General features: G+C 33.8%; 2 protein-coding genes across 2 annotated transcripts; one reads left to right on the forward strand and one right to left on the reverse strand.

The window, feature by feature from the left end:
* Nucleotides 1–1,989: 1,989 nt before the first annotated feature.
* On the reverse strand, nt 1,990–11,644 carry LOC128232813 (vitamin D3 receptor-like). The gene is made up of 2 exons (XM_052946560.1): nt 11,505–11,644; nt 1,990–8,821 (listed from the first exon to the last, which is right to left on the reverse strand). Exon 2 carries the CDS (start codon nt 8,793–8,795, stop codon nt 7,200–7,202), a length of 1,596 nt encoding a protein of 531 aa, XP_052802520.1. The 5' UTR covers nt 8,796–8,821; nt 11,505–11,644; the 3' UTR covers nt 1,990–7,199.
* Nucleotides 11,645–11,775: 131 nt separating this feature from the next.
* Nucleotides 11,776–20,442, forward strand: LOC128232248 (nuclear receptor ROR-beta-like). The gene is made up of 2 exons (XM_052945699.1): nt 11,776–11,860; nt 13,322–20,442. The coding sequence occupies exon 2, from the start codon at nt 13,356–13,358 to the stop codon at nt 15,249–15,251; it is 1,896 nt and encodes a 631-aa protein (XP_052801659.1). The 5' UTR covers nt 11,776–11,860; nt 13,322–13,355; the 3' UTR covers nt 15,252–20,442.
* Nucleotides 20,443–20,766: the final 324 nt, after the last annotated feature.

A 20,766-nucleotide genomic window follows, 5' to 3' on the forward strand; every position in this document is an offset into this window, starting at 1 on the left:
GGATCGGAAATATGAAAATCTGCAATCAGATATTTTGTCAGCAATCTTTTATCTCTGGTTTGCAGATATTTATGCAAAAATTTGCTCATTCCAAGACAAAAAAAAAAGTTGTAAAAACAGTAAATCTGTGAGACTGCAGCTTTAACATGACACTTCCCAAACAATTCTATTCTGAAAAAGACATCTGGAAATAATAGCATTAATGATTTAGTGCATTTTCTTAAATATAAAAAACAAATCAGCTGTTGAATAGTTTCTTTAAGAAAAAAGTGTGTTCCTAAATAGAATTGAATAATCAATGCAGCTAACTATACCTTATGGTTAGATATGGGAAAAGAAATTGGAAGGCATAAAATATAAGTGTATACCAGTATACAGGGCTGCTAAAATTTGAAACTCGAGTGGTCCGGGCCCATCATAACAAGAACTGTTGTTTATCTTTAAAACCGTATTCAAACAGTTCCAAAAGTTCCATCTATACCCAGCACATGATCTGTGGCATTAGCAGTTTGTACGGTATATGACATAACTTGTCTAATTGTCTCCCCTGTGATGTAGCATGTGTTTTGTCTGCCAGTAAACAGATATCGATTGATCATAGTATTGAATTACTACTGGTGGCATCGGTCTGTTGGTTATCTTGACTCATTGGTTGGGGTATTTAAGAAATAAAATGCCAAAACTTTAGTACACCATCCATCCCATGCACTTGGAGACCATTTCTTACAGTCTAAGACTGGATAAGGATCATTTCGACAATTGACCATTAAGTATGACCTTGACCTTTGAGGTACAGACCTGGGTCTAGTGTATGACATTGCTACCTCTTCATGGTGAACCTTCATAGCAAGTTATTTGAAAATCCTATAATGCACGGTCAACACACAGCCTGGACAAGGATCATTTCAATCTCTGACCTCAAATCTTAACCTTTGATGTACAAGAACTGTGTCTTATGCTCGACACACCACCTCAACATGGTGAACCTTCATAGCTAGATTTTGAAAATCCTATAATGCATGGTCAAGATACAGCCCAAAAAAGGATCATTTCAACAATCAACCTCTTATCTTGACCTTTGACTTACAGACCTGGGTAATGTGCATGACACACCACCTCATCATGGTGATCCTTCATGGCAAGTTTTTTTAAAAGACTATAATGCATGGTAAAGAAACAGCCCAGAAAAGGATCTTTCCAACCTTTGACCTCTTATCTTGACCTTTGACTTACAGACCTTGGTAATGTGCATGACACACCACCTCATCATGGTGAACCTTCATGGCAAGTTTTTGAAAATCCTATAGTGCATGGTCAAGATACAGCCTGGATAAATTCAGTCTGGACACACCTATGCACCCATGAACACACACAAAACCATTGTTGTGACAACTATGTCTTCCTCAACAAAAGTGGACAAGACAAAAATGAGCTTCTCTGACAAAACTTTCGTGTAGATTCTTCAAACTCTATATACATGTTCAGCAGATGACACCAAATGAGTTTGGGTTCTATAGGTCAAATTCATGGTGACCTTTGCTATGAAATTATGGGCACTCATGACCGGCAACACATTTGAGTTGCGGAATTTTTGTTTTTGTATTTCACATTGTTTTCTTTCAGACAAGATCATTTTTTTGGTGCATTCAAAGTACTTGACTTGTCTTAACATATTGCTGGAGCCATGAGATATTATTCTTATTTCTCTATAGAATTTTCAATCAAGTTAATTGCTAATGCATGTCGATTCGCACTGAGCTCTGAATTCATATGGTACCCTCTGGGGAGCCCTTCAGGTCTCAGTTTTCTAAAGAGTAACGTAACGGCCCAGGGTGGTGACACATCAAGTTCCAGTGTCGAGCAGTAGTGGGATCGCACCCGTGAACCTGGAACCTCAAATCCATGACCAAATATGCTAAACACCTAGTCTTTATCACCATCAATAATGTAGGTGTTAAACGTGTAACAAAAAACAAGAAAATGCCCTGATCAAATTTAATGGCATAAAATTATCTTCAATAGAAAAGGCAAATATATATCAAAACAGCACATAATTTTAAAACAAATATTGGAATATAAATCGAACAAGAAGTTAAATTTTACCTGTACAATAAGCCATCTGAAGTTAATTGTTGCGTGTGTGTAATGTTATTCACCGGTAAGTTTATATGTAGATGTAAATTGACTTCAGAACTCGAAATAACAGATGAGGTAAGAAAAAAGTCAAAGGGACTCGTTCACTTTTTATAATGGGGTCAGACATCGAATACCGTATATGTTTGTATGAAATTTGAAGAAAATGGTGTGAAATTTGAGAAAAAGGGTGTGAATTAACTAAAAGAAAATGGTGTGAGATTTAGAAAATGGTGTGAAACTGAAAGAATTTAAAGTGCTTCTTTCAGTGATAAAACATCATCAAAAATTTAAAGCAAAGCTCTACTGTTAAAAAATATTTAAAAATGTAAAAAAAAAGCTTAAATACACTAAAAAATGTTAGACAAGCTATTCAAAATTGAAAGATTTCAAAATTGCATTAAAAAAAATCAGTTGAAATGTGTAACTGCCATTGCCATTAATGTTTTTTGTTATATAAAGTGTTATAAATATATAGGTCAGAGTATATTAACTCAATGCCAACAAAGTCTGTGGACAAGTCCCTTTGAAAGAAATAAGGCAATTAAATTTGACAGCATGAAACTGAAAGGCTAATGTCTACATGTTACATATAAGCTGTCGGATACATTGTTTATTGGAAATTAATATAATTTGTCTGCCAAGCATTAGAAATCTGATGTATATAACAACAGAAACATTGAACTAATACAAGGATGATTAAACCGCAACAATTTCTATTCTTGTGGAAAAGCCTCTAAATACAATTTAACAAATATTCCGGAGTCTCAGTGACAGTTTCAAGTGTGTGTATAGGTTAGAGTTTATTAAAATGATACTCTTAAAAATCGTATTCAAAATCAATACATACACATATATAACAAACATCAAATTGACTGATAAACCTTTTAACTACTTACTAAATAATGCATTTATTGAAAATATTAATTACTGATAACAAGATTGTAGCCGTGTAAGCAGAAAGCGCAAAAATATTAAATGATTGGTGAATGCTAAAAGATTTACTGTGGTCTACTACAGTCTCTTGAGGTAGAAATACCATGTTTTAAGCTTATTTCATTCAAATTAAACATTTCATTCAAATTAAACTCAGTATCCTTCATAAGACCCATTGTTTTCGACATTTTATTCATCTTTTTTGAAATATTAATCTTATCTGGGTCCAGTAAGAGTCTATCTTTAAGTAATTTCTTTTTGATTAAGTAACCTAAGGAAAAAGAGCGCAGCTAAGAGACAGTGTTTTCTAATTCAAGAAGAAATACCTTAATAAATTCTAACCAACTTAGTGTTAGCCCTTTCAAATTGTATCAGCTTTAAAATTAAGCCATGCGCCTGGTGTCAAAAAGACCTTTCAATCACTGCAAGATATTGGACTGATTGTTCAGAACTAAGTTAAATCTAACAAAGTGATTAACAACATAATTGTTAACTTTTAAATGAGAAATATTTCATCATGTGTTAATATATTAAAATAAAACAAGTTAAGCTGAAAAAGTGGTCTGACTAAGACAATGGGCAGGAACACTATGATCACAGGCATATCCATTAATCTTGAAGTTGACAACGATGACTTTGAAACGTTGCTAACTTTAACAAAGTTCTGAGCAATCGGCCCATTGAGAGGTCATTTAAATCAGGCCCCAATTTCTTAAAACTTCATAACAGGATCTAGCTAAGCTCACAATTTTTATTTGTCTATTATTCGCGATATATTTACTTCGCTAAGAGATTTTGGACTTTAAATAGGAATTATCCTTCAGATAATTACATTAAACCATTTTGTATTTATGAAAACATATTTTAGAATGTATTTCGGCTTATTGAAATTCGCTACTTAAGTCTGTTAAGCTTAAGACATTTCGAGAAATTGGGACCAGTGTTGACACTGAAATTGCAAATTTGCATATGCAAACCGTAGGCGTAAGCAAACCGTAGGCGTGGCTCTATGCATAATTTGCTTAATCATGATGAGTCATCCTTATTATAGGTTTACTATTGAGCTTCTCCCATAGTTATGTAATCAAATAATAGTGCAATTCATATTGGTAAGAAATTCATTCACCATTTCACAAATAAATCACATATGAGTTAACCAATTACAATCATAATCATAAAAAAACAACAAGGTTCTTCAGTTCTATAGTTTTCACCAAAATACAATATTTTACAACAAAGTATAATGCGAAAAGAATAATCATAATAAAAGTACCTGGATGAAATGTAATCAATTAATTATTTATTATAAGATATTTATACAGTTAAATAACTGGACTCCAATCTATGTTTCAGACTTAAAGGGGCATAGTCAGCTTTTGCGAGTTAATTTGTTTATAATTAGGAAAAGAATAAAAAGTACATAACAAGTTGATTATGAGGCCTCTTGAAAGCTTCTAAATAGCCGACTACCATACATACTAATAAAATGTTCCAACAAAACAGAAAACTCTTTTAACGCATCTACAACTAGCCACAACAGTTTTTTGAAAACAATAACAATAAACATTCAAATTTAAACAACTTGAGTTGATAATTTTTTAAATCGTATTATAAGATTCATTAACTTCATCAAATTTTTTTATACTGTGGGCTAGTGGACATGGCACCAGACTGCAGACCAAAAGGACATGGGTTTAATCCCTGTTTTCAATTTTCTAATATTTTTTTTATTATCATTTATAAAATTAATTGCTTATCTTATCACTGTGATATGTTTAACATAATCATCATATTTCGTTTTCCTTATGTATTTAAAGTTCAAATAGCAATTAACTTACATGTAGTAACTAAGCCACTTAAATATTTTCTTTCAGTGTCCTGGTGTGAACTGTACTGTAATTTTAAACAGAATTTTTCTTTTACTTTTTTATTTCATGCATTTTTATTAATTGAATTTAATAAATAACTGATATCAGAATAATCAATCTTCTACCAAAGAGGGTCATTCACAAAATGATGTCATTGATAAACTTCCTTAAGCTCTGTGTGCGATTGATTGTATGGTGGTTTTCTGCAGTGAAAAAGCCTAAAATGAGAACAGAAATGTTTCCTAATATTGAGATAAACTTCCACTCTTTGAATGGCATGCTTATCATTATACGATCAAGTTTATAAGGTTATAATCCACCAAAATTGTTCAATAAACCACTAAAAACATGAAATAAAAAGATATAAATTATTGCAGTAATTTAGGTAGACATCTGTCACACGGAAAAATCAGATGTAATAATGTACATTATACATCAGGGCTTCCATTCAAGGAACTTTGAAATTATACATTACGTACTCAGTTTGAAATTATACATTACTCCCAAAAAGTGGGTTAAAACTTCCAAACTTGAGTTCTTGGAAGTACAAAAACTAACTGCATTTCGGATGAAACTTCCCAAAGTGAAAGGTTGGACGTTTAAAATATCAAAACCTGGTGTCAACATAATATCAAAATAAACTAAATTTATTAATAAATTTCAATTGAAAATTATTTTTTTCATAAACTGAGCATGATTTAATGCAAATTCTTTCATTATATATCAGAATAATTGAACTGTATTGGACAAATCTTATTGTTCGAGATACTTAAACAACCTAATTTCCGAAAGAACTTCAAAAATGGTTGGCAATGAAGTTCTTACTTTAACTATTTCAACTTCTTAAAGGGACTAGACACAAGAGGATAAAATTCCAAGAAAAAAAGAAAATTGACAAAAACTTACATAAACTTGACATTGTTGTGTACAACGCATCGAATATTACTTACTGATGTATCACATCTCTTGCGACACAAAAATCTTCCGCAGTTTTTGCCTATTTTTCCAATGCGAAATTTACTGGGATTGTCTACCATGTAAATACCAGTTAATTTAAAAATAGCATCAGTTTATGTATTCATTCTAATCACATGACCTTCCCATACTAAATATACACAACATTATGCGCTTTGAACGTGGAGACTCATCAGAGACAGCAATGAAGTATTCTTTAAATCATAAAAAACTATGTATTTATAATCGGCCTAATACTTGAGCTTGAATTGACAATTTCAGGATTGTTTTTAAAAAAAAAAAATATTTGCTGATTTTGGGACCAACCTTCAATGGAAGCCCCAATACATATTGATATAATTATCAACAAAACAAAAACAATACTGCTCAAATGACTATCTACTTAGCATGAATAAAATGTAGTACAAAATCAAACTAATCAAATGTTGAAAAAAAAGAAAAACACCTTAAAGACAAATCTAAACTTAACAATCTTTGGGCTGATTGTTCAGGACTCTGTTAGAATTAACAACATCGTTAACCTTGTTATCATCATCGTTGTTAACATTCAAATTGTTACTGATCCTCAGGAAGTTTCACAGAGATGCTTACAGTCCTCACTGTTCCTACCCAGATATGAGATAACTGTTTTAGCTGTATCCCCCCCCCCCTCGGTAGTTTTATTTAAATCTATGACCCCCATCCTAAAATATTTGCCTGAAAAAGTTAATAATGATGTTGTTTATAACATTGTTAACAAAGTTCTGAACATTCGGGCCAATATCATTGGGTAACGAAATTTTCATGAATGGCATCAAAGATAACAGTTCATCACGGGAATCCATCCCATAACAGATGTTTTTAAAAGAATACAATATACATGAAGGTACAGTTTTTCAGTTTAAAATGCAAATGCGTAATAAATGTATTTTATACAATACATAAAAATATACACAGTAAGGTTTTAGCCAAGTTCTAAAAAAGACAGTGTGCTGCAGAAATAGGACAGAGTGCTAAGGGAGAAAATGGCACATTGTGTCTGGCAGTAAAGAGTTTGCACTTAATGAATTTCACAAAAAAGTAGGAATTGTGCTTGATTAGGTTTTAACTGCCAAATATGTCAATTTTATATGAATTCATTTAATATCTTAAGCATTTAATTCTTTGAAGTCAGGAGGCTACTGATGATGGTTTCCATGAGGGCAGGTGGACGCTACCAAAAAAGGACAGGGTGCAGCCCTCTTCCATAATATTTTAGCTAAAACCCTATAAATACATACACAAGATGGTGTTACAATCACACAAATACTAGCTTTCTTCATTCGTAGTTTGCTCCTCTCCAGAAACTGAGTCTGAATGTGCCTCTTGGTTGCCTTGTTGTACTGTTTTTGCGTTAATATACGCCAGCCATATTGGGGCCTCTTTTTGCACAAGCTTGTCTTGGCATATCACTCCATATTCTTTCAAGTACTGGTCATTGACTGCTCTCATGGCAATGAAGCAGTCAACAATTTTGGTAAAGAACTTTGAAGAATCATTTGGCCTAGAGCTTTTTAAGAATGACCTGAATATTTGCACAACCCTCAGCTGAATTTCATCAACTTTAGTAGAATCTTCCAGCTGACATCTGTCACCAAATGTCACTGCTATTGCCAACAACAAAGCTGTCTCCTCTTTCGTCAGATCTAATGCCTGAATTTTCTTGCACACATCAAATATAGAATCTATGAGATTGCGGGAATAGAAGATATCAGCTGCTTGGTCAATGTGGTAGGCTTTCCCAGTCTCTGTCAGTATCATTTGAAGGTTGGGGTCGTAACCTTTGTAAGTCAGAAATAAGAACACTTCAAAGTGTGAGGTCTTCAATAGGCTACACTGATCTTCAAGCGACAACGAAGAGAAACCTGGGACAATATTGGCGAATGCAATGTAACTGTGGAGTACAGGTTGGCAAGACATGGCCGACTGCCGTAGAAATTCCTGACGCCCATCGATGTCAATTCCTGTACTTTCTAGAAGAGCGAAGTACTCATCTTGAGGAACTGGTTTCATTTTGCCAAACACTTGTGCCTTAGCCATGAAGTTGTCATAATCTTCCTTCAACTTGGCCTTTATCTGTATGTCAGAGACTATACTTCCAAATGGTCGAACCTGCTCCATTGATACAACCAGTTTTTCAATCAGTTCAAGCTCCTCGAGATAAGCTTGTGAAATGTCTGGTCTGATAACTTTTACAGATAATTCTGATTTCTCGTCCATCACCACTTCAATTATTGGTGATGACTGAAAAGGAATGTCTTGTCGAGACGGCTGTAACAGAATATCACCAGGGCTGTTGCTACGTGTGGAAAGGTCATTTCTAGCACCATGAGAAAACTTATTTGTCTCTATATATTCCTCTCCCTTCGCTTCCATTATCGTCTTAGTTCTACGCGACAATGTATAGCGCCCTAGACAAGCAGCTTCCCGAGACATTCCAACTTCCAGACATCGTTTATACCTACACCCAGAACAGTTCCCACGAACTTGTGAAGTCACTGGACAGTTTTTATCTTTAGAGCATTTGTACTCTTCTTTTCGAGTAAGGCACCTTCGAAAAAACGACTTACAGGACTCACAACTATTTACACCATAATGAAGCCCAGTTCCTGGTCCCAAACAAACCCTGCATGGTGGAAAAGACAGCTTACACTGCTTCTGTGACACACCGATATTTTTGGCCCTTTGTCGTTTAACAGTTTCAACTTTCCTCTTTTTGACCGGCAGTATAATAACTGGCTTTTCTTGTTCATCAGCCCCATATTTTGTATTCTTTTTATCAACCAGTAAGACATGTTCTGTCACTTGCATTACTGGCATGTCATTTGCATCATCAGAAGGTGACGTCTCTGTGTATTCTGACATTTTGATGTTTGACTGATCAGGTCATTCTGGAAAAAAAGAGGAAAAGGAAATAATTTATTATTATAATACAGTGTTGTTTTTTTTTCAAGAATTTTATGATTGGGGATGGGGCCTTACTGAGAATTTCAATTTTGCCTAAAAAAAAATGCTTTAAAGATATTAAGCATATTAAGAAAATAGAAGAAACCAACTTTTTCTAACAAAAAACTTTGGGGTCAATTTTAAAAATATATTAATTTAGTTTTTAAAACATTTAATTAAGAACTCTTTTTTTTATTTATAGGGAAAACAGTTTTAGCATTGGAAATGGGGCCAAAATAATAAGGCCAAATCACAGCCCCAAATTAGTCAGAAATGCAAGAACACGATGTGACAAATTCCCCCGAAAGGCCTCTTTTTACATTTAGCAGTTAAAATTTTGGCCTATGTGGACAGTCTTTAAAATATTACTTTAATAACAATCGCTAGCATTTTTAAAGAGCAAAATATGAACATTAAGATGATAAGTCACTTCAAGATGGAGTGGATGTCAACAAGGGCCACCCACTGGGTTATTTGTTCACAAGTATGAGGTTCCAAACAGAAGTATTTGGTTCCTATCACAAGTATAAGGTTCCTATCACAAGTATAAGGTTTCAAAGCCCAAGTGTTCATCAGTTATTGACATCTCAAGATCAGCACGATCTTGACCTTTGACATTTGACTCAATGACCTCAAAATTAATAGGGTTCATCTGGTTATTACAAACTTGTACCAAGTTTGAGTTCCCAAAGGGCCTCAGAGTTCTTAAAGTATTTATCCGTAACATTGTTAATTTAAGAAATAAATATTGTCAAACGAAACTTCTATTTCAATTTTGATACATTCATATTTTTTTTTCGCCACAATATTGCCAATTTATATGTCTGCATGTAAATTTGATAAAATATTCAAAATATAGACAGTTATTTCTCTTCTTAAAGTATTTTTCACATTAAACGAGTTGACACTAACAGATACATAACCCTCTTTAGAAAAAAAAAATTCTGCATGGAAAACAGCCAGTTATGCACCAGTCAATTGTAACCACGCCCCCCCCCCCCCCTCCGCAGATCTGGGGGTATACCGGAGATATCGGAGGAAACAAGACGTGTTTTTACCTTTCAGGTGGCCCTGTAGTGCTGGGTGAATGCACTGTAGTGCTGGGTGAATGCAGTGGTTTTGACTTCACTTGAGATATAGTGGGGAATGGGCCATACCTAGGGTCCCTGGGGTGCGGGGCATCTGGTGGGGATTTTACCATCTGGGCGGGATTTTAGCCGGGGTTGGCTGGACCAAATGTCATGGCTGGACCAAATGTCAAAGTCCCCACTATTCCCCAGACCTTGGGGGCCGTAGTAACAATTGACTGGTGCATTAATATGACAAATCTTTTGTGTATTCACCTAGAATGATGTTGCTTTTTACAATTTATAAAAAACAATAAAAAGTGAAAGATATATTTTAAAGTTTAAAGATCAGTTGCATACATGTTATTAAGAACTTATTTACCATTCTTTATCTCAGAATAATTCAGGACCCATAAAGAGATCTGGTCATTTCGTAACCTTTCCATTTCGTAACCACTGAATCTCTGATATTTCGTAACCATTATGTTAGTCAATTCATAACCGTCAAGAAATCAATTGGTATTGTTCGATACATAATGTATATGGCACAGAAAACAAGACACCAATTGGGAGACAATACTCAAATTCTCGCTAATAACAAGCCAATAATTTGCATTACAATTAAGTAATTAGATATATATATCATATTAAATTCGAAATGATTTGTTAAACTACTAAAATATGTATAAGTATTTTCTTACATTTATGGCTTAAAGCTGCACTCTCACAGATTGAACATTTTGACAATTTTTTATTTTTTGTCTTGGAATGAGCTATTTTTTGCGAAATTCCATGGAAACCAGTTGTATAAGACTGCTGACAAAAATCACATCGCAGATATTCATATTCAAGTTAATAAATTTGCGGAAAAATAAAGCAGAAAAAACTACTAGATTTAACTCTAAATTTTTATGTTTCATACTAACAGTATACTTATTTTTGTAAGCTCAAATGTTATTAAATTATTTCCTGGTATATGAGCCAACAGTTACGATATGACTGTTTGATTTCTTAATGGTTACGAATTGACTAACACAATGGTTACAAAATAACCAACATTGAGTGGTTACGAAATGGAAAGGTTACGAAATGACCATAATTCCTCATAAACCTGGTATAGAAAAGTGCACCAGGTGAGGTGCTTGAACCAACGACTGTGGGAACACTAGCACAGTGCTCTGACCAACTGAGCTGCCCGGACGGCTGGTTCTTACCCACACACTCTACACCCAACATTTACTTTTTAGGCTGACAGAGGCATTCCTGCCATTTGTCCCTGCCACCATAAAGAAAACCTGGGAAGAAAGTAAGCCATGTATCTTAACTTGAAACGCACGGTCTCCATAGATTTTGAGGATTTTTGTGACTCAGGGGTGAAATTTAGACAACTAAATGTGCATTTTGACTTTGTTCCCTAATTGACTCAGCTTCCCTCTTTTCATTTGAGGCAACTCAATGGTTTAAAAAAATGCACACAACTCATCAGTCAACTGGTCAAAAATGGGTACTTTCACTTTCAGCACGGTTTAGTTAATTGACATCTGTTTGAGTAAAAACTTACACATTCAGCGTCGCGTAAAACATCGATCAGGCGAACGAATAACAAACAGTTGTTGGAATAATTCTACAGGGATACAAGCTAGTGATAAAACGTGGATCAGTCGCATTTGTTGATACAATTTAGCAAAATCGAGAGTTATTAATTGCCTCACTTCCGGAAAGTCATGTTGACTTTGTTACCTGGGTTTTGATTGGCTAAAGCTTGTTGAATATTTCTAACGGCAAGTTTAATTGGATAAAGAGCACTAGGTGGGTCAAGAAAGGTAACTCACAACAAAACCAAGGAGGAAGTCATAATGTAGTTCATGAATCTTTGAAATTTCATTGAAATGTAGCAACTTCTCGATCTAAAAGCAGGTAAAAGCTGAAGTTAGGAATTTATAATGATTGAATGCTTGCAAATATTATCATTACTAGCATTACTGATGACTGAAACGTGTTAATATTGAGTGTTATGTCCCACAACGTGTGAAACGTGTTCACAACAAAAAGTTTATTACCTCTTTCAATTTTTAAACTGTTACTATTAAATGATATTATTTCTAATGATAAATTTTGAGACAGTTAAGTTATCAACTGGTTATTAATTCTCGGTAGTGATATTACAGTGTGGTAAGCATACTCTATCATCATACTCAGCATCATAGGGTCAGGTTTGAATCCTACTACACCAAAATGGCCGTCAACTAGTCTTTTGACAAAAAAAATTTTACTATGGCAGACTCGTGTCGTCCACCATCCCACCAAAAAGTAGCAAACGGTCCTATCTCAGAGAATCCTCATGGCCAGAATTTGAAATTATCTCCGTTATAAATTCAAATTTCTATGAAAATATTATTGCTTACTATTAAACACATCTTTACTTATGTCATTATGCCAAAAAACATGTTCAAATATCATAAAACACTTGCGTGTGTCGATTTTTTATCAAGTATCCCGATATCTGTAAATCTGGGACAAATCTGATAGGTTGCGTACATGTATAAAAGGTTATTCGTGACCCAGAATATATTTATGTGAAAATAACGACTCTAATCGACATTCAATCCAGTTAAGATCACTGTCGGATATATATATAACAATTTTGTCATTATTATTCAACATCGATGTATCATTTTACTATATTATTACGCCCGGTGTTAAATGGTAGAGAGTTGTAGCGTTACAGGGATACAAAAGAAATGTCAAAATAATAAAAAAAAGTATCCCTGATCGCTCATTATTGTAGCTAGTTTGAATCCCACACAGAGTTTCCTCAGTGATAACTGTAGTAACTGGTAATCACAGAGGAATGGTAACGTAAATGGTTCTTAATCCCACCAATACAACATTTTGTAAAGCATAGTAAAAAAACCTTTGATGTCGAAAGCTTACATAAAAATAATGTAACTTCTTCATTATTTACATGTAGATGTAAAATCAATATTACATTCAAAGATAATCATCGTTTCATACTCAGTATTAAGTTTGATTCTCAGCTTAGTCACATGTCGGGTGAATCACCATGTCTGATAACTGATAACCCTTACTTAGGGTGCAGGGCTATTTTAGAGTTTTTGAGATCAATATGAAACTTGCCATTTAAGGAATGAATTTTGGGTTTGATGTCATTATCGGGGTATGAACGCAATTGAGCTGGCCGAAGTGTGTGGAGTCAGACATATATGATGAACTTATAATTATAATATATACTAAATAACTTTCAAAAGATAAGTTTATCGAGTGATAAAGAACTACGTAAATCAATGCCAAATTTCTTCTCATTGTACATAATAAAACCATTTAAATCAAAAGATAAGTGTTATCTTTATTTTTCAGATATATTGCGTTACCTTTGTAGACTGTTGTAACAATGGCCAGTGAGGCTTGTGAAGTTATAGAAGAAAATGAAGTTGTTGAAGAAACAGAACTTGTGGAAGAAACTATTGCAGACTCCCCATCAACCCAATATGGTGTGGATGTGATTGAAATAGTCTACCCTCCCACTCCAGATCTCACTCCGGGGTCAGCCGATTCAGCAGAGTCCATCTCAAGTCCAGATGTCGGAACAGACTGTGTGCCTCTTCCAAAGTCTAAAACAATCCGCAGGAAGAAGAAACATTTTATTGTTCCAAATGAGGTGGAATCTCCTGGTTTGGTCTTACTTTCTCATCTTTGTGAGTTGTCTTCCAAAAATGCAAAAATTCAGGAATTGGCACTATCAGGTGCAGCTTTTCAGTCAGTATCATCTGCTAATGTTCAGGTTCAGTATATTCCACAGTTGAACGAGGCAGAGGTGGCAACACCTTCATGTATAACCATAGAACCAGCAATAGTATCAGCTGAAGATAGTGAATTTAATAATGCTGCCTCCCCAAGTGCCCCTAGCATGTATACAGTTGTTGAAAATGTGCCATACGATATTAATATAACCACAGAAGAAGAATCTCAATCTCCAACAGACAAGACGAAAAAAAAATCTGGCAGCCGAGTAACCAAGTCATTGAAATTTCCTCCTTGCTTTGTCTGTGGAGGAAATGCCTCGGGGTCACATTATGGCGTCAATAGCTGTGAAGCCTGCAAGGGTTTCTTTCGAAGATATCTTCTCCGCAGTGAAGAGTATAAGTGCAACAAGGGAGGTAACTGTGAAATCATTAACAGGAATAGGGGAAATTGTTCTGGCTGCAGATTACAAAAGTGCCTAGCATTAGGAATGGCTAAAGAGAAGTCAAAATTAGGGAGGTACACTCTGGCAAAGAGAACCGCTACAATAAAAGAAGTGAATAAATTGGAAGGCAAAGGTGATTTTGAATGTGTTAGGGAAGGTCATGTTTTGAGCGCACTGGCTAATATGTCAAATATGTCTTCCAATGACGGTAATCGAAATGCATTTAATTCAAAGGGAGAGAGGGTAACTGAAAAAGCTGGGACTGTTGATATGCAAGCACTTGTCTCAGATGACGTTATATCTGTTCTCATTCAAAAGGTACATGAACTACAACCCTATGGTCCCAATGTCAATACTCAGGAAGAAGTAGAAGTTGCCTCAAGAAATCACTATGAATCTTACCTGAAGAAGGTTGAACTGTTTGGCGCCATGAAAGCAGTACCGAAAGAGGAGTATTTCAAAGTGTACTCTGAACATGGAATTGATCTGGATGGGCGTATGGGAGATTTGAAAAGTTGCGGTCGGCACATTGACCGAGTGATTGAAAAGTATTGTGAATTTGCACGGACTGTGCCACAATTTTCCTCGCTCTCGACACAGGACCAGTCTAGTCTGCTGAAAATCTCAAGGACAGACTGGTTTATGGTGATCATGCACCAAGGTTACAGGCGCAAGTACAACACCTTCATCAACTATGATGGAACTGTCAAACATTTTGATGAGGCTGTGGATAAATTCTTGTCGAGGAGCCTGCTGGTCAATATGTTGAAGATCTTTACGAAGTTGCAAGACTTGAACCTCTGTGAGGAGGAAATGGTTTTACTTGCGTCCCTTGTCATGCTGTCTCCCGATCGCTGTCAGTTGGAAAATCAGACCCTTGTAGAGGACCTTCAGGTTAATATATTCAGAGGTCTTCAGCGGGAATTCAAAAGAAGGCATCCTGATGGGGGTTTTAGGCGTTTAACAAAAGCCATTGACTGCGTGATCGAAATGCGAGAGGTCTCGGACGTGTATCTGCAAGAGTACAATGAGCTGTGTAAGGAAAAAGTCCTCTTGGAAGAAATGCCGCTATTGGCAGAATTCATTGTTGACAATGTCTAAGCTCCCTGCTATTTACCTACATTTATTATCTTGCCGCCATTTTGTTTATTACACAGTCATGAACTCCTGCTTTGAAGTCATCTGACTTGTTCAAAAATTAGTGACATTTAACCTTAAAGTATTATTTTTAATATAATTATTATAGGCTATTTAGGCCTTTCAAGATTTTCTGACATTTTTAAAATGCAGTTAATCATTATTTTTATGCTAGAACGTTGGTGGGAGTGACTCCTTTGATAAATCTGAAGAAAAAAAACAAGACTTTCAGGTTAAATTTCACTAAATTTTGTACCGGTTATATGACACTAGCAGGAGTTCATTCTCATCAAACGACTGTGGATTATAATATGTATTCAATACACCTCAACACCATCTTATCAAACATCGTACCCTGCAATTGCTTTTTAGAATCATGATTTTTAGTGGGTAATAAAATCTATTTTGATAAAGTAATTAGTCAGTTTAGATACTGTTTATTTCAAAGTTTGCTTTTAGCAGTAAAACATTCTATTTAATTTGCAACAGTGATTAAAAAATCAACAGAACTCTCTTATCTTACAATATTATGCTGTACACTCGCTGATAAAAGGGAGTTGAAATGTAGAAAAAAATTAGTATCAATTTTTATTAGTCATGCTTGTGTATGACAAGTGCTCATTATCCTATTTGTGAAATACCATGGCATAGGCTTATATCATTTTAAGTTGCAGAATTTTGCAATGGGTATACTGTTTTACGTTTTGTTTTTATTTCTTATGTGTGTGACATTGCGTGACTATTAATGGCATTATTTCAATAAATATAGATACCGGTAATAGAAGTTTCTTCCATCAAGCAAAATTAATGTCTTTTACACTTAAATGTAATACTATTTTATAGAAATGTCTAATACCTTGCTTGAAAAAGGCAACCAGTCCATTGCTGTGTGTGATGCAAAGTCTATTAATGTATAAATCATAGTATATCTGTTGAAATAATGCACCTATGGTACTTATGAATGTTTTTTCCCCACCGAGGCACCTGAAGCAGCCGAGGCAAAGTCTTGATAAGTCCTTGAAATGTAAATCTCTTAACAAAGTATTATTGTTTTTGTATTGCTATTACATCAATAATTTGTGTATTTCTGGTCTTCCCTTCGTTGTTGTAGATTGTAAATGTATTATGAAGTGATAATGATATTAATTTGATTTGATTTTAACATGAAAATATATCTATTTTTGCCAAAACTACATGCAGGCTTCTGTTTTTGTTTCATAAAACTGTTTCTTTCTTTGTGACAGAATGTACTTATTAGAAGAAACATGTTTATTCATTTATATTTTTATTAGTTTTTCCCTATGATCTGATGTGTATGTAAAGTGTAAACTATAAATTTTAACCTTCATACAAGGTTTACCGAATATAATATAATTCATGGCATATGTGTAGGATCTGTTACAAGTTATCACTCATATTTTACACAATTTTATTCAACGACTTCAGGAAATATGTTAATAAGCAATCCTTTGACATTTAAAACCCTTATTAAGAATAACTGAGAAATAAAGGGATGGCTTGCTGGAATGGATCAAATTAAGCAAATATTGTTTCCAATTAAATTATTTTCAAACATGCAGAGTGATTTAGTAATATTACATGCACACATGTGTAGTGATGGTTTTGTGTAACTGAAAACAAGGTATAGCTTGTAATAACATGCATATCTTAAAGCTGCACTCTCACAGATATACCATTTTTACAACTTTTTTATTTTTTCTCTTGGAAAGAGCAAATTTTTGCGGAAATATCTGCAAACCAATGATATATGATTGCTGACAAAAAATCAGATCGTAGATTTTCATATCTCCGTTTGAAAATTAATGTTTTTTACTTAAACTGTTAAAATGCATAAAACATCCCTTTTTGAACTTATATTTAAAAATCTGCAATCTTTTTTTTTTTCAGCAGTGTTATATAACTGGTTTCTATGGATTTTCGCTCGTTCCAAGACAAAAAATAAAAAAGTTGTCAAATCGTTCAATCTGTGAGAGTGCAGCTTTAAATGTTTACTTGGTTTAATATATGTACTTGTAAAGATGTGCCAATTGTTCAGAAATTTGTTAAAGTAAACAACATTATTGATTTCATCGTTGTAAACTTTTAAATGTTTACTTATCTGGAAGTTTCATGCTCACACTTGTGGTAGGCAATATTTCTTACACATTTTGGGACATCTCTTCTTTTATTTGGATGTATCAGCCCGTCATAAAATAGGTCACCTTTTACAATTATCAATGATGCTGTTAAGAATGTGGTTAACCCTTAATTTTATTATAATGAAGTTCTTAGAATTGGCTGAATGTGTGTATTAAGCATGAATTGGTTTCCTTGATGCTTTATTTAACCAACCTTTTAAAAAGTTTGTCTGAAAAATAAGTTTGTCTGTTCTTCAAAAAAAGTTAAAGTATTCAAATAGCCTTGGTGTTCATCATTGCTATCCTTGGTATCTTTATTATCAATATCCTTCGTGTGTTAATTAATTAATCATTGATATCCTTGGTGGCTTAATCATAGATATCCTTGGTGTCTTAATCATTGATATCCTTGGTGTCTTAATCATTGATATCCTTGATGTATTAATCATTGATATCCTTGGTGTATTAATAATTGATATCCTTGGTGTCCTAATCATTGATATCCTTGGTGTATTAATCATTGATATCCTTGATGTCTTAATCATTGATATTCTTAGTGTTTTAGTCATTGATATCCTTGGTGTCACAAATATCATTGATATCATTGGTGTATTTATCGTCAATATCCTTGGTGTCCTTGTTGTTGATATGCAAAAACTTGTAACATTTGCCAAAACTCAAAAACTCTTCAAGATATTCCAATGAAGCTTGGTAACATACATGTATGTTGTCGTGGCAATTGTTGAGTGATTCCCGTTATTTGACTGAAAATAATATACACCTTTGTCTACATGTATGTACCGTTGTCATGTGCCTTTTCTGGGCAACAATTTGTGTGCTTGCATTATGACGAAAGCCTGTACATTTACTCTTGTCTGGATTTATCATAATAGCTTATATATTTCATTATCTGCTATTTTTTGGCAGGGATTTAGCCATATTTTTGCAATGGATTTGGTGGACTGTTATTACTGTAAAGGATGTTTCATAATGTGTAGTTTTTCATTCATATATGGTGTTGGCTGCTATATAAATCTAATGTTAAGATAATATTTTAACCTTCATTCAAATTTATAAACAATAAGTTGTTAGCATTCAATAATTTTACGTTTTTTCTGTTGGTAATATTTTTAAACTCAACTTAATCTTAATAACTTATAATCATTTTGTGTCTCTTATACCATACATGTATATCATAAGCCCCAGTGCCAGTAATTGAATCTGCTTTGGAGGTATTCTTTGTACAGTTAAGCTTGTTTTTTTCATCTAGCTATTGGTAGTTACTAGTATGCTAATTGTTTATGCTTGGTGACTCCATATAATGTTGGTGTTAGTTAAAGTGACACTCTTATTCAAAATCAACACATGTATAACAAACATAAATCTTGAGTGATAAACCTGTAACTACTTACTAAATAATGAATTTATTGAAAATATTAATTGCTGATAACAAGATTGTAACCGTGTATTTAATAGCTGAAAACGCAAAAATATTAAATGATTGGTGAGTGCTGAAAGATTTACTGTGATCTACATGTACTATGTCTCACAAGGTAGAAATACAGTTTTTTTTGCACATTTCTTTCCAACTAAAAGCAGTGTCCTACATAAGAACCATTGTTTTTGACATTTATTCATTTCTTTGGTATATTATTTCAATTGTATTAATTGTGGTAAACCTTATTTGGAAGAAAGAGCGCATCTTTAAAAAGGATATTGCTTGATGAGTGACCATTTATGTGTAAATTAAAGTAACAAAAATTACATTTATACAGTACTTTTATCAGCTTGTATTTTTGTTTTTTCTCTCAACTGAATTTGAATGTGAATTGATCTATTTAATGAAAATAATCTTGTTTGTAATATTTTTTTGCATTTTCTTGCTCTACACATCAACACCTGTTCAAATGGTACCAAAATAAGATGGGGTCATCTTGAGAAATCAACAAAATACATAGTTGTAAGTCTGATATACCTTGTTATGAAAATATAATTTAAAGCTGTAGATATTTAATTCAAACTTGTATATTTACTCTTTTGTCTTGTTAATGAGTATTTTTTATGAATGAAGTTGAAAGATATATTTTATTTTTTTGCAAGAATAGATATTAGGGCGATTGTTCAGAACTTTATTAAAGTTATCAACATTGTTAATGGCATCTCTGTCAAATCTGTATTATACCCTGTACTTGAAGTTTCATAGATACATTTATGATCAGCAGTATTCCTATCAAGATTTGAGACACCTGTTTCAGCTAAACTTGTTTTATTTAGATTTATGAGCAAATCATAAAATATTTCACCTTTTAAAGTGTGTGTGTATGCTTATTTATACTCACACTCGGGCCTTGCCCATTCGACAATTGCTCCGATAAGATTGTTAGTCATTTTATTTTTTGGAGCATAGTGCACAGACTGAATGTTACCCTGGTGAGAGCTACCCTGGTTCTTGAACTTGCACCAGTGTATAGCACTGTCACACGGGGCCTCCATTTAACATCCCTCCTGGAAGATGATTTGTATTTAAAGTGGTGTGGCGGGGAATCGAACCGGCTACCCCTGGATTGGCAGTCAAGTGTGTTACCACAAGACTACTGATCCACCTTTTCAAGACAAAAGCAATGTATTTAATTTAATAGTGCTGTTTACCTAACAAGTTCTGAACAATCAGCCCATTGTGTTAATGTATGCATTATATTATGATACAATTTATAGTTTAGTCTTACTGATATTGGCATTTTAAATTGATGCATTTCCTACTTGCCACTTGAACTGTTTAGCGGTCAACTTACCGCAAATGAATTAGTAAAGGGCACTTAACTCTACTTTTACTATCATATGAGATTCTAGTTATGCCCCTTTAATCAACTTCATTGTCAATAAGACTTATCAATGTATTATCTAACCATATATGTGTGTACTTAAAGGTTTATGTAAATGAAGTGTTGAACTGCTTGTATTATTCAATTTGTTTTGTGTTATACATACAAGGCTACCAGTAAATTTGATCCATTCTAGATTGTTTTTATTATTGAAGTAGCAGAATTATAGTTGAATTTGTACCAAGTTAGAGACACAGGCGTCTCACTCATTGTTTGTGTTTAAAATGTTGATTAATATCATTGTGGGTACATATAATGAGATAAACAACACATCTGAATATATGTCTTTGATATACAGGAAAGAAAAGAAAGAAGTTTCTTTCCTGTATATCAAAGGCATTACATATCTTCAGATGTGTTGTTTCCTTTGTTTCAGCATATTTATTAACTCCGGTTGGAAGTGGTGGAGCTTAACCGTTCAGTAACAAGCATGCAGATACATTGCAATGCTGTTCACTT

Source organism: Mya arenaria, chromosome 4 (genome assembly GCF_026914265.1).
Source record: "Mya arenaria isolate MELC-2E11 chromosome 4, ASM2691426v1".
NCBI classification, from domain to species: Eukaryota; Metazoa; Mollusca; class Bivalvia; order Myida; family Myidae; genus Mya; species Mya arenaria.

Excerpts from the sequence above, each read along its gene's own strand:
- LOC128232813 (XM_052946560.1), bottom strand. The coding sequence starts at position 8,795 with ATGTCAGAATACACAGAGACGTCACCTTCTGATGATGCAAATGACATG.
- LOC128232248 (XM_052945699.1), top strand. The coding sequence starts at position 13,356 with ATGGCCAGTGAGGCTTGTGAAGTTATAGAAGAAAATGAAGTTGTTGAA.